The sequence below is a fragment of the Hesperophylax consimilis genome, chromosome 20 (assembly GCF_061612785.1).
Source record: "Hesperophylax consimilis isolate HC1 chromosome 20, BYU_Hcon_1.0, whole genome shotgun sequence".
Taxonomy (NCBI): Eukaryota; Metazoa; Arthropoda; class Insecta; order Trichoptera; family Limnephilidae; genus Hesperophylax; species Hesperophylax consimilis.
This window is the reverse complement of record NC_142855.1, coordinates 28007564-28021996: the sequence shown is the minus strand read 5'-3', so window position 1 is coordinate 28021996 and position 14433 is coordinate 28007564. Positions and strand designations below refer to the sequence as shown.

Here is a 14433-nt window from a genome sequence, read left to right as displayed (position 1 = left end):
ATATATATATTAAACTTAATTAGTAAAGCCTCAAATTATAATTCTTAATTATTGAAGACAATATTAGCGATTCTTAAACGAAAATTTGAAACACAAAAAATACGGTCACATCTGAACCCAGGCACGGCCGTGCCCCGGCAAAATAAGAATCCTGAGTTAATGTCCTAGATGTGACCGTATCTTTTTCTGATATGTCTGTTTCAAATTTTCGTTTGAGAATCAATAATATTATCATAAATATTAATTATTTAAATTAATAAAATATGAAATAACACAAATTACTGAAATGAAATCTTGCACGCGCCGTGATTTAAGCCCGCAACCTTTAGCTCGCTGGTAAAGAGCCTTACTCCTCGACCATGCCACGGAGGCACGGAGTTGATAGTGTTGGTACTTTTACCAACGAACAATCTTCAGTTTTCCTTGAGTGGTATATCTAAAAGTTGTCCTTTGTCTATGGTAAAATTTAACTGACAGCTGTTATTACGCGTCGCTAACTGCTCCGTTTTCTGTCAATATAGCATAAATTACTTTTTTGCATTTGAAAATAAATATCAATCACCACATTTTATTCCGAAGATGCTCAGTTAACTTTTTACGGGACGTCTACTCAACTACTTCCGATATTAGGTTATGTTCCTCGTCATTGAAACACGTTGACATCAACACTTTGCTCCTCGCCTTGTACGTGAGTAGAATCATGTTTTACTTATCAACTTGTTTTCTGACTTATGAAAATACATATAACTTCTTATTGCTCTTTGTCATAACAATGATCATTGTACTTGTTTGTTTTCCAACCCAACCTTTGGTAATTTAATTTTTTAGGTTATTTTTTCTTATTTTTTTTGTAAAGCTGTCAAAATTTACACCGTTTTGTGTTTTATATCCCAAAAATTGAAAAGTGATTTCGGTGTCTGTAAACGAAAATGATTTCAATCCACGTGAAAAGCTACTAATGTCAATTAATTAAGAATGTTTTAATATTAATAATACTTATTACCAAAACCTCGACTTTTTAAACGGACGGTGTAAAATGGTTAATTGCTTCCGTTTCGTCGATTAATTTTATAATTGTTATTTTCGGTAATTATGTGTAAGTGTAGTTGCTCTTTAAAATGCGGTCACCCCGGATGGGATACATCTGTACAGAAAATCAAACAAATAGTAGAATTGACTACAGCGTCCTCCCTGCCAGACTTTTAGCTTTTGTCTTTTATGTGTGTTTTTTTTTTGTGAATACTTATTAGTATGCGTTTGGTATATCAGGACATAACGAACTTGCTTTATCTTTCTTCCGAGCAGAAGCGATATATTTTCATGGTATTTTACTCAATTTATACTTTCCTACATTATGTCATAAATAAACCCTGGTTTTATGACGAAATGCTCTAACTGACGTGTAAGTTAGTTTTCAGAGTATTCCGTTGTTATTTGAACGCTCTCACAGCGGTGTTATGGACCTTACTAACCCGGAGATTGTCACCGTCAAGATGGAGTCAGAGACTGTGGAAGGAAGTGGAGGTGAAATGCCGGATACAGAAGTTAAGGTAGACCTGCCGAACTTAAAGAAGGAATGTTTGGATCAGATAGCTGGTAAGAAAAATGGCTGCGAGATTAGTGTTTCTTCGGAATCCGTGTAAATTTTCTATAAAATTGAACAGGGCTTCATGTGTTGAGAGTTAACCAAATTATTTTATTAATCTATCGAACCGATAAATAAATTGTCAATGTATCGCAAATGGAATTGGTTACCGCCCTAAATCTACGAAAATATACCAAATCTACCTAAAAGCGTCCCTCTTCTTTTTGTATTGCTTTATTGAATCTGCGCCCACATAGACTTTGATATATGTTGCTTTACATACAGTTAAGAGGGCATTTGCAATGCGATCATGTGCATGTTGTATATTCACGCAAAAACTTGTCGCATTACAAAATGTTTTTATTTAAGTAGCCAGAAGTTAAATATATCTCAATTATTTTACAAGCAATAATTATTCGCCTGAAACACTCATCCACATTGAAAAATCTCCTGATAAAAGATACATGACGCCAACGGGACTCGAACCCGTGTCCTTTCGATTTCCGGTCGACAGCTCTGACCACTGAGCTATGGCTGCTTATGTCTCATCCACGAAATAATTCAATATATACTAGTGTTTCATTCAACAATTAACAATCAGAGCTGTCGACCGGAAATCGAAGGGACACGGGTTCAAGTTCCGTTGGCGTCATCTATCTTTTATCAGGAGATTTTTCAATGTGGTTGAGTGTTTCAGGCGAATAATTATTGCTAGTAAAATAATTGTTACCCCTTGTGCTATGCATAAAAAATCTTGTCTTAAACATTAGTTTACCAAAAAAAAAAAATATATATATATATATATCTCGTTTATTGTATCTTATTATAAATGAAGGTTTTCTGTTATTAGGTGAATTTAGAACAACCGAGAATTCTCATCCACAGGGAGTCACCATCAAAACACAAACAGGATCTAAAGATAAAGAGGAAAGTGAGATTTCATACTCAGATATTGACGTCGAAATCCCAGATATTAAAAAGGAATGCTTGGAACATGCTGAAAAACTTCCCCAAATGACGGGTAAAACCTTTTTTTATGTCATTTTTATTGATGTGTTACATACATCTCCTTCGAATAAAATGTTCTGGCTGAAATAAAGCATGTCACATGAAGGCTTATTGAACCCTCGTGTATAAATGTTGTTTACTTGGGGACGGGCTATGGACCGCGCTTGTCTATATTTCGTAATCACCTGCTACGTAGTCAGTGATCAGAACTTTAAGATCAGGACTTTAAAAACACGTTTTTTAAATAACAATAATTTTTGACGCAACTATATCGCTGAATGAAATGCATCACCGCGTAAGTCATCCTGCAATGCCAGTTGAAAACGGTAATAAACCTACGTCGGTTGGATTAATATTGGATTTTTTCAATGTAAGGGAACAGTCCAACAACGAAAATAATATCACCGCACATCTCAATTGCCTTCTGTTTAGGTTAATCATCGCCGGTTTTTTGTTTCTCCTTCGCGATGATGGATTGTCGTTAACGATATGCTTCTCCCTCTAACATTTATCTTCCTGCATTTCCCCACCCATTCTGTTACCCAAGTACCTGTACCTGTCTGACGGTGTGGATTACCTACATCAGTGAGATTTGCAATAATGTATTTTATAACATCACTCTGTTAAAGTGACCCTTAGTGTGTATTAAATCGAATATATAAAGGAAACCTTGTCAAAAGTCCCTTGTGCTGTGTCCCTCAGGGTTATAATATAGAAAACCAACGGTAAGTCAGACTCCCTTCCCAATTTTAACTGACTTTTAAACTTTTAACCAGCTATCCCAATCGGTTATGTCTATTGGAAAGTTAAAAATATTCATTAAAGTCCTCCATAAACTGAGTCGCGTACGTTGTTAACTGTTATAAATTTTCTTCAAAGTGTCGTTGCGATTATGTTAAAAAATGGTAGACTTAGCAGGAAAAAGTGCTAAATTTTAAAGAATCACAATTTGCGGGATACGATATTTTATGCAACACTAATAAGGGTACAAATACTTATTCTTTATAATATGTAACATCAAGGTTTTTTTGTCAAGAAAATCGTTTTCTACCTGCATTAAAGTAGTAGAGTGAAATTTGCTCTCTGTGTTGTCCTGGTGAATGACCACCATTCAGAATTGAAACGTTGCTTGAAATGGCTTTAGCCGTGTTTGGCGACAAGAGCTGATGAGACAGGTCCATCCCCACCTCCCTCATCTCCTCTACTTCCCCTTCTACTTCTTTCATCCTCATTGAACACTCCAAATAGCTTTGATTCTATTAATTAATTAATATTATTGTTCTTTTCAAGGTGCACCCATCATAGTGAAGAACATCTTTTCTTTTCAACAAAAATGCGACGGGAAGATATTTCACCAAACAAAATCTTTTCCTTGTTCTGAATGTGACACAAAACTTGCTTCTAAGGCTGGCCTAATTGCTCATTTACTCACACATACTAAAGACAAACCTTTCTCATGCACTTACTGTAACTATTCATTTGCACAGAAGTCAAACTTAACTGCACACATGCGTATTCATACTAAAGAAAAACCATTCTCATGCTCTTATTGTAACTATTTATGCTCACGGAAAATTAACTTAATTAGGCACATTCGCACTCATACTAAAGAGAAACCGTTCTCATGCTCTTACTGTAAGTATTCTTGTTCACAGAAGTCATCTTTAATAACGCACATTCGCACTCATACTAAAGAAAAACCGTTCACATGCTCTTACTGTAACTATTCATGTTCACAGAAGTCACGCTTAACTGCACATGTGCGCACTCATACAAACGAAAAACCGTTTTCATGCCCTTATTGTAACTATTTATGTTCAGATAGCTCATCCTTCACTAGACACAAACATTCGCATACTAAACCTTTTCCATGCCCTTACTGTAAATTTTCATGTTCAGATAAGTCTTCCTTAATTAGGCACATTCGAATTCATACTAAAGAAAAACCGTTCTCGTGCTCTTACTGCAACTATTCATGTTCACAGAAGTCGTCATTAATAATACACATTCGCACTCATACTAAAGAAAAACCGTTCACTTGCTCTAACTGTAACTATTCATGTTCACAGAAGTCACGCTTAACTGCACACGAGCGCACTCATACAAACGAAAAACCGTTTTCATGCCCTTGGTGTAACTTTTTATGTTCAGATAGCTCATCCTTCACTAGACACAAACTTACGCATACTAAACCTTTTCCATGCCCTTACTGTAAATTTTCATGTTCAAATAGGTCATCCTTAATTAAACATATTCGAATTCACACTAAAGATAAATCGTTCTCATGCTCATATTGTAATAATTTATATTCAGATAAGCCATCCTTAAATAGACACATACGTACTCATACTCACTCAGAAATACCGTTATCATGCTCATACTGCAACTATTCATGTTCATTTAAGTCATCCTTAATAAGACACATTCATACTCATACTAAAGATAAACCGTTCTCTTGCTCTTTTTGTGACTATTCATGTTCACGAAAAACACGCTTAGTTATACACATTCGTACTCATACTAAAGAAAAACCATTCTCATGCTCTTGCTGCACTTATTCATGTTCACGAAAGTCAAACTTAACAAGACACATTCGCTCTCATACTAAAAACCGTTTTCGTGCCCTTAATGAAACTATTCTTGTACACGGAAATCACTCTTAATAAATAACCTGCTCATTCAAACCAAATAAGAACAACCTCATCATCGAGACTCTTACCAGTGTAGCTATTTGCTGATGCAACTCTTAAATTAACCTCCTGTGACTTTTCTAGTCATCCATCTACCTTTTCATTTTGCAACATTTTGGCTTACATATCAAACCTTTAATATTTACATTCTTTTACGCTGTGGTATGATTGCCCAGAATCATTTCATAGTTAAAGGCTCAAAAAAAATCCCTTTTCAACGGAGGATTCTTCTTGATACGTACACGCACATTTCAGACGCTCAGCAACACAATTATGACCTCATTTGGTTATAAAATGAAAGTATCACGTGTTTTACATGCAAATTTTATGCAAGGACCGAACGATAGCCATCACATATTGTCCCAACTCCCCGGCAACCGTGGCAAGTGAAAAAAAGCGCTCAGCGATAGCCGATAGTGCCGTGAGATATTGGTTGGATACGTGGGGCATTTTTCCCGCAGAGTACATTCACACGCGAGCAGTGTGAAACCTGCGTTACGAATGAAAGAATCCAGAATGTTTCCGCAATGACGCTACTGGGTCCACCTTCCGCAGGCCAACGGCTCTCCAGAGGACCAGCACTCCACCGAGGATGCTATTCCCTCGTCTCCCGGAGGCCCGCACCAGCTACCTCCTCATCATGTGGTGCGCTACCAGATGCACCACACATTAACTGTTCCAAACGCTGTATCTTAAACCTATTCTTGATGAACTGAAACTCACCATAACTAATTTCAGTCTAGAATACAAACTCGCACATTATATTTCAATATAATTAAGAAATGATAAATATTTTAAACGATGGACTGAATAATTTATCACCGTGGCTAAAAAAAAACTTAAATTAATTGCAAAAAAGATAAAATGTATTATAATAGGACATAAGAAGACATGCAGTGAAAGCAAAATTAAAAATATTGATTTAAGGCGATGCCATACGTAGTAATGCAAAATCATGTATTTTTGGTTTGAAAATTTGGTCGCCTAGAAATGTTTCAGATGCTTTAATTAAATACTGCGAGTAGAATACATCTTAGCTTTTAAAATGATCGAGTGTTTTTTAGATAAGTCTTTTTATAAGCCCAGAAAAAAAATTATGTATAAGGCCTATGAAAACTGCTTTTAAGTTCAAAACCTCCTACTTACGAACCCATTTTCGGTTATTATTTTATTGTATAATGTGGCAAATAAAGTTATTTATAAAATTATTGTAAAAAAATTAAATATTTATGCCTGAACATCCACAAAATAAAATAAAAGGCACTTTTTGGCCAAGTTTTTTTCTTGCATAAATCAAAACAGGTGGATGGTGTTAAGCGGAAATTTCATCCTTATCGCCATCTACGTAAGGGTTGTTATTGATAGCGGCTCAATTTAAGCTCAAGCAAGCAAGCTGAGTATATGTATACAAAGGAAGATACCTTTTTTGGGAAAAACTACGGTCACTATTATTGCTCCACATTTTAATTACTGACAAACGATTATTTTATTATACAACGACAGAGAACAAAATAAGTTGTAAATTGAGCAATAAGAATATTACTAATATATAGATATTCAAAAGTAACTAAAATGGCTAACAGTGAAACAGATGCTGACTTTGAACGCGATAATATTTAATCATAAAACTATTTTCGCCCTATTGTAAGTCCGTCCCAATCTCCTTCACCTCCCCAATATCTTCAGCCTCAAAACATACCGCATTTATCGGAGATGCCATAGTCTTACTGGCTACAGACAGTTGGAAGCAATTGGGACCGTAGTGTGGTATTCACATATAAATAAACAAACCAAAAAAGGATTTTGAATATTTATTTATTGAGTTAGTTCTTATAACATGGTTTATTCAAACTAACGTGCAAGTGGTTATTTACCAATTTTATAATACAATAATTTACTAATTTTATAATATAATTTGACCGGTCGGTGGCCGAGTTGACATTGCGTTTGGGTCGAGTTGACAGGCGTAGTGTGTTCAATTCCTCGGCTGGCTAAGTCCTCCATCACAACACAAGCAACATTTTCAGCTTACTGTGGTGGTAGTAGGAGATTTTCAAATATTGTCAGGTTATTTGTAACCCGGGAATGTTAGTCTTTCTTTAAAATATATATATATATATATATATATTTGTACATTAAATATTCATTAACCTATTTATATTAATTATTTTCTTTAAGAAATCAATTTATATCTCAACAAACAGCATTTTATGTACTATACTCGTAGGTGGTAACATACACTTTTGAAAAAGTAACATAAACTGTTTACATTTCTAGTCGCATAATAAATTATCATGTTCATATTTGTGCACTTTTAAAATTGTATTTGCGTTCGGTTATTGAAAATATGAATTATCTACACATTTGTCGTTTTTATTGTAACTTGGTTTATTTTTGCATGTTTGCCATTATTAAGAAATTTATCTCGCAACTAAGTTTGGAATAGCTTTTGGCTTGTTCAGGTTCCCTTAATTAGCAAAATACTGTATTGTTTATCTTATTTGACTTGAAAATTTTACGATAAAATCAAAACGACTCTCATAAATAAAATTCTTACTTGTGTGAGCGAGCTATCTCCCCGCTGTGCGACAGAGGACAGTTATGATATATGATTTGATAAGGTAAAACATCTGGCTTAATGTGGTAATTATGGGAAGCGGATATGGTAACCGCCGCCCAGGTAACCAATCATTGGATAACTGACACCTCATCCATAGGTCGGCTCACGTGGTTCGCAACGTTTTGTGACTTAACAGGGTTGCACGGGTTTGAGGGAGTAAGGTTTGTCCAGGTCTTGACGGCAGATGCGTCTGACCACCAACTGTGTGCCGGATTGGGAGACGCCGGTCGAGGGAGACTTTTGATCTCTGCAGCAGGAATCTCTCAAACCACCGCCTTGCGCCGAAGTGGGAGGGATGGATTCATCCATCTGTCACTTCTAGACACGCTGACCCTCAGCTTCTTACCCAATAATTATACCGTTTTCTTCTCAGAACCTCCTCTGCTTCGTTTTCTTAAAAGACCTTGTAGAGCTAGTTTTAAAACAATGTTTTATTTATTTATTTATTTATTAAGTTAAAAGAAATACATATTTCACTTTGTTAACTTAACTGATTAAAACAGAATAATATGTTACGGCATTTAGTTTATGTTACGGCATTTAGTGGCTCAATGCGTCATTTAATTACCGGAACTTCCTGATCATTTCGACTTAGTGGCTCATTTGGGCACTTTGTGGCTCGTCGTTTTTTTTTTTTTAAGTCCATCATATCAAACTCGATGAGACGAGTCGAACGGTGTAAAAAAATTTTTTGAGTGAAGTAAGTGACATTTTTACATGGACTGTTAATGCTCCGATATGCTTTTTTATCAGTAAACACTCATCCATTCTCAGCACATCAATTTACATATATTTTTAATCGCATCTACAACCATCATCGCATGCAACGTTGCCGGACTTTCTCGTCATACAATATCATTCGAACTCCAAGTCGTTTATCAATGCTTTGCTATATTGAACTCAATAGTTAAATTCCTCAGAACCTATTATCGCGTGTCATTCCTATGTCAGATTGAATCTTTTTGCGATATGTTTGCCGGTATGTTATATGTTGTATTCCATCTACATAGCTATAGATAGCCAGACTGTCAAGCGCTCGCTGTGGGCTGTGAAGCTTGAACAGACATTATATTATAATATTTTGTGAAATCCAAGCGGTTATTCGCGCGCTTTTTTAAAATTGAAGATTGATTTACGAATTGCTTTTTTTAATATCGTTATTAATTTTGTGTTTTAAATTGTTTTTGTTTTTATTATAAGGTTTATATTATTACGTAATACACATTTATGTAGTTGTTTTTTTAATAAATAAAATATTTGCTACGTACCTAATTATTTGTCTTTTGCGTTCCGAAAGCATAGTCCGTTGTAATAATGTAATGATATCTATATAGGGTTTTCTAAAAATTTCAGAAATATATTAGGTAATCATGTAATATGTTTTTTCGTGTTTACATACAGTTTTATTATTTTTTTAAAGTTATATGCATTATATCATCATATTAAATAAATCTAATAAGTTTTTCATATTTAAAAATGCTCTGTACCTAGGTAATTATTTTGACGCGTGACTATTTTTCAAAGCATAGTCTCTAGTTGTATTATAATAATAAAAAGATGTTTAATTGTTGTTTTGGTGTATTTTATAAAAAAAAGTTGTGAACAAAAATAAACACTAATTTAAAAATAAATTACAATATACGGCCTACATAGTCCAGGGGTAAGACCCTTGACTCACAATCCGCAGGTGCCAAATTTTATTTTATTAATTTGTGTTACTTCACAATTAATTCATTTTAAATAATATATAGTATATTTGCGGCACGTTCCAGAGTGGAAGATACTATCAGTATCGCCCTGGTGTAAGACCACGATTCAGAATTGAAACGTTGCTTGAAAATGGCTTTAGCCGTGTTTAGTGACCAGATCCGAATAGCCAGGTACTTCCCCACCTCCCATAGTCACACTGGCTCCAGACGGGAACAGTTGGGACTCTTGTGCGGTATTCACTGTAAAAAAATAATAGTTAGGTATTAACTTACTTGCATTATACGTTGGTTTTCTGGTGGTCTGAACCAAAAAAGTACTCGCCAGGAAATAAAACACAAAATGGATTTAGACATATCTCGAGACTCGAGATCTACTAATGTAACAAAAATATTTTGAGCAGTTTTGTGTCGTCAGTGGCAATGTTGTTTATGTTTATTGGATTTTAAACACACGTACGCGTCTAATGAAAACTATAAACTCTTTTCGATTAATAATCTCGTTTAACTGAACAATGAAATTAAATTATATTGCTAAAAAAAAAGGTGGTTTCCTCGAGTCTCGAACTTGCGTAGTGCATGACGAAATTCTATCGCTCTCAAACGGCACCACGGAACTTTCTTGGTCAGGCGACGTGAAATACCTTACCTAGGCTTATTTACTGAACTGTCTGCTTCAGCGGGAATTTCGGCCAAATTCAAACTATCATAATTGAAAAACGCAGATTATAACGTTATTACTAATAGTCCGCGTTAAATTTTACCGTTAGTCGCAGGTAGGAGGTCATACGTGACGTATTTATGAAATTTTTCCCTATAGATTTCATTTTTTCAAAAGATCTATCATATTTTAACTGTCCAGTACCAAGATGAACATTGAATTTTCAAAAAATTTCTCAATTCGTAATAATTTGCCAAAAATAGTGTTTTAAGTTAGAATTATAGTAAATTATGACTCTACCTTGATTTCTCATCGTTATATACACATTGTATTATACACATATTTTGGATTATAGCCACATTTAGTGGTTTTCTGATGGGTAACGGTTCCACAATTTGTGAATTGGTCAAAATAAAGTTGGCAACACTGTCTCGGTGATTTTGTCGAAACTTGAGCCAACTTGAGCCGTCATTCGCGTGTGCACGTGTGAATCCTTTCTTTACGCATTTTATAAAATGTCACGCTGGCAAAGGATTAATACAATTATTGCCGTGTCAATGGATTCTTCAATTAACGGTAAGATTTTATCATATAACCTAAATTATTGTGTTGCATAATAAATTATTACAATGAATGACATAATAAAAGTGTTTTTTAGGAAAAATTACGTTATAATGCGTTATGCGTTGCTTTTTTGGGTTATGGTCTCCATAAAAACGCTTTTCACTGTTATTTTAATAATAATACATGTTGATTTTCATACAAGTATGATAATTATGCTGATTGTTTTATTATGTTTATGATTTTTAATGTGTTTTGTTATTTTGTAGATAAAAATATATCCAGTACAAGTGAAGGCTCGCCAATGACGCCAATTACCGAACGTAAGAGGGCCGTTATTAATGAAATGGAGGAAAAACTGAATGATCTATTTGCAAACCCTTCAGATTCAGGTAGATATATATATATTGTGATAAATTATTACTATCAATGACACAATAAAAGTGTTTTTATGTAAAATTACGTTATAATGTGTTGCATTTTTAGGTTATGGTCTCTATGAAAACGCTTTGCACTGTTATTTTAATAATAATGCTTGTTGATTTTCACATGAGTATAATAATTATGCTTATTGTTTAATTATGTTTATGATTTTTAATGTGTTTTGTTATTTTGTAGATAAAAATATATCCAGTACAAGTGAAGACTCGCCAATTTCTGAACGTAAGAGGGCCGTTATTAATGAAATGGAGGAAAAACTGAATGATCTATTTGCAAACCCTTCAGATTCAGGTAGATATATATATTGTGATAAATTATTACTATCAATGACACAATAAAAGTGTTTTTATGTAAAATTACGTTATAATGTGTTGCATTTTTAGGTTATGGTCACTATGAAAACGCTTTGCACTGTTATTTTAATAATAATGCTTGTTGATTTTCACATGAGTATAATAATTATGCTTATTGTTTTATTATGTTTATGATTTTTAATGTGTTTTGTTATTTTGTAGATAAAAATATATCCAGTACAAGTGAAGGCTCGCCAATTACTGAACGTAAGAGGGCCGTTATTAATGAAATGGAGGAAAAACTGAATGATCTATTTGCAAACCCTTCAGATTCAGGTAGCTACATAATAATTACTGATAATATACAATAATCTTTTTTTTTTTCATTACACACCAACATTACGTTACTTATTATTGTGAAATGTTTTAGCAATTAACGGTAGTGATGATTAGTTTTGGAATATTACATTACCTACTATGAATTGTTTTATTTCGAATATTACATTATTATGCTTTATTTTAGCAGCAAGTGTGACGTCCGGCAGTGATGACTTATTCAAGTTACCCTCGAGAATTTCGTCTGATTCTGGTAAGAAGAGGTACCTACTTAATATTGACAGAATATACAGAGTGTATCAGCAGTTAGCCGACAAACGTTAACCAATGATTCCTGACCATATATGTGATAAGCGCATGGTAAACGCTCGTTTCAAATTTTCAACTTGGTAATGTAAACGCTATGCTGTAGCGCAGGGGTTCCCAACCTTTTTGTACTCTAGAGCACATTATACAATATCGGTAGGGTGGCGGACACCACCTATTTTTAATCGACAAACTCCTCCGACAACTTCTCATTTTCCCATAATTTATTTTCTTATATTCATAATTTATTAATATATAATAATAAAAAATGTTTCATAATAATAAAATTATTATTCAAATTGCATACGCACAGAAAAATGTATTATTACGTCTAAAAGGGATCGCAATGAAAATCTCGTCTCCTTCAACGGAAGAAACCTTCCGAACAGGCCCTCCATTGATATGCTCGGTGTAACTCTAAGTGACCAGCTCAGATATGGGGGCTCCATCGAAGCCAGAGTAAAGCTAGCCTCTCAATATCTGGGCGTACTGTACAAGGCCCGCAGATACTTTAATAGTACACAACTGCTAGCCTTGTACAAATCGCAAGTCCGCCCCATAGTTGAATTTGGCAGCCACCTCTGGTCTGGAGCTCCAAAATATCTGAAAAATACCCTCGACTCTGTGCAGAAACGGGCGATCCGTTTGATAATTTCTCCCATTTCAACAGACAAATTGCAATCTTTAGAGCACAGGCGTCGGGTGGGAATGCTATCCTTGTTTTACCGGTATTTCAATGGAAGATGTTCCGAGGAACTAGCATCATTGATCCCTTCGGCACCGGTGCATAGTCGGGAAACACGCCAAACGCGTGCCCAACATATCTACACGGTTGACATTAGTCACATGAGAACTGGTCGCTTCTTCGACTCGTTCTTGTGCTCAACAGCTGGGCTATGGAACGATTTGCCGGCCTCTGTGTTTCCCCCTTCCTACAACATGGGTCTCTTGAAGACAAATGTTAACTCCCTCTTCTCCTCAAAAAGACCCTCCACACAGCATCTTAGACGACATAGGCCTTAAGGGAAATCGTTTTCCTCAGGGCCTCCTGTGTGGAGTTTTTTTTTTTTTTTTACAGTGAATACCGCACAAGAAACTCAACTGCTCCCGTCTGGAGCCAGTGAGACTATGGCACACCCAATTGGGGTATGTTGTAAGGCTGAAGGTAGTGGGGAGGGGAAGGAGGTGGGTCAGAGGAAGGTTGGGAAGTACCTGAATATTCAGATCTGGTCACCAAACACGGCTAAAGCCATTTTCAATCAACATTCAATTTTGAATGGTGGTCTTACACCAGGGCAATACTGACTGACACACCACATATGCTCAGGAATCGCTGGTTTAAGTTTGTGTGGTAACTGATGATACACTCTGTATAATTTTCCACACAAATTTAATTTATTAAATATGTTATAAAATGTTAATGCATTTTTTAATTTTAGATTCATATACCAGCGATCATCCAGGGAAGCAGAAGAAAACGGACTGCTTTGTGTCATCGACTTCAAAACAATGTACATCTGATTTAGCTAGTAAAAAACCAAGAGTTTATGACCGTAAAAACTTTTGTCCATACTGCTTCAAGCTGATAACCAACTTTGTACGCCACATTACAACCCAACATCCCTTAGAGGCAGAAGAAAATAAGAAATAGAGGCAATTATCTATACAATCAGGACGCAATAAATAGGGTTGATGGAATATTACTACCGAATCGCCGTCCAAGAACGACTGCGACAGCTAAGGATTATGCTGTTTGCATAGAATGCTGTGGCACATTCAAAAGAAGTTTACTCTATAGACACCTGAAAAAATGTTCAAATAGAAAAAATTCACCTGAAGGAAATCCACTAAAACGCTGCAGAGTGTTAAAATCATCCGCTATTTTATTATCCCCAGACAATTCTGAGATCACAGAATCTTTAAGATCTCAGATATTTCCTGTGTTCAAAAATGATCCTATTGCAAGAATTGCAAAGTCTGAGCCATTAATTTGTTCATATGGTTCCCTACTATTAAGCAATCATAAAGAACATCATTTGAAAACACACATTACATCCAAGATGAGAGATCTCGCTAGACTGTTCATGGTCATCAAAGAAAAAAATCCTGCAATTTCCTCATTTGAAATTGCATTTGACCCTATACATTTTAATGTTTTTATGGACGCTGTCAAAATAAATAGTGGTTACGATGAAAGTACAGGTTCTGTAAAAATTCCTAGCATGC

General features: G+C 35.1%; 2 protein-coding genes across 3 annotated transcripts; both read left to right on the top strand.

The window, feature by feature from the left end:
- The first annotated feature begins 492 nt into the window (after positions 1-492).
- On the top strand, positions 493-5979 carry LOC149414490 (uncharacterized). Its single transcript, XM_089644200.1, has 5 exons — positions 493-688; positions 1412-1596; positions 2436-2606; positions 3884-3897; positions 5839-5979. The coding sequence occupies exons 2-5, from the start codon at positions 1458-1460 to the stop codon at positions 5977-5979; spliced, it is 465 nt and encodes a 154-aa protein (XP_089500326.1). The 5' UTR covers positions 493-688; positions 1412-1457.
- A 4182-nt stretch (positions 5980-10161) lies between these two features.
- Positions 10162-13917, top strand: LOC149414489 (uncharacterized). 2 transcript variants are annotated; one of them, XM_089643999.1, is made up of 6 exons: positions 10162-10846; positions 11101-11223; positions 11450-11563; positions 11788-11901; positions 12092-12154; positions 13647-13917. In XM_089643999.1, exons 1-6 carry the CDS (start codon positions 10786-10788, stop codon positions 13856-13858), a joined length of 687 nt encoding a protein of 228 aa, XP_089500125.1. In that variant the 5' UTR covers positions 10162-10785; the 3' UTR covers positions 13859-13917. The 2 variants fall into 2 exon arrangements, with proteins under 2 accessions (XP_089500125.1, XP_089500124.1); XM_089643998.1 differs by having other exon boundaries at positions 12089-12154.
- The last annotated feature ends 516 nt before the right edge of the window (positions 13918-14433 follow it).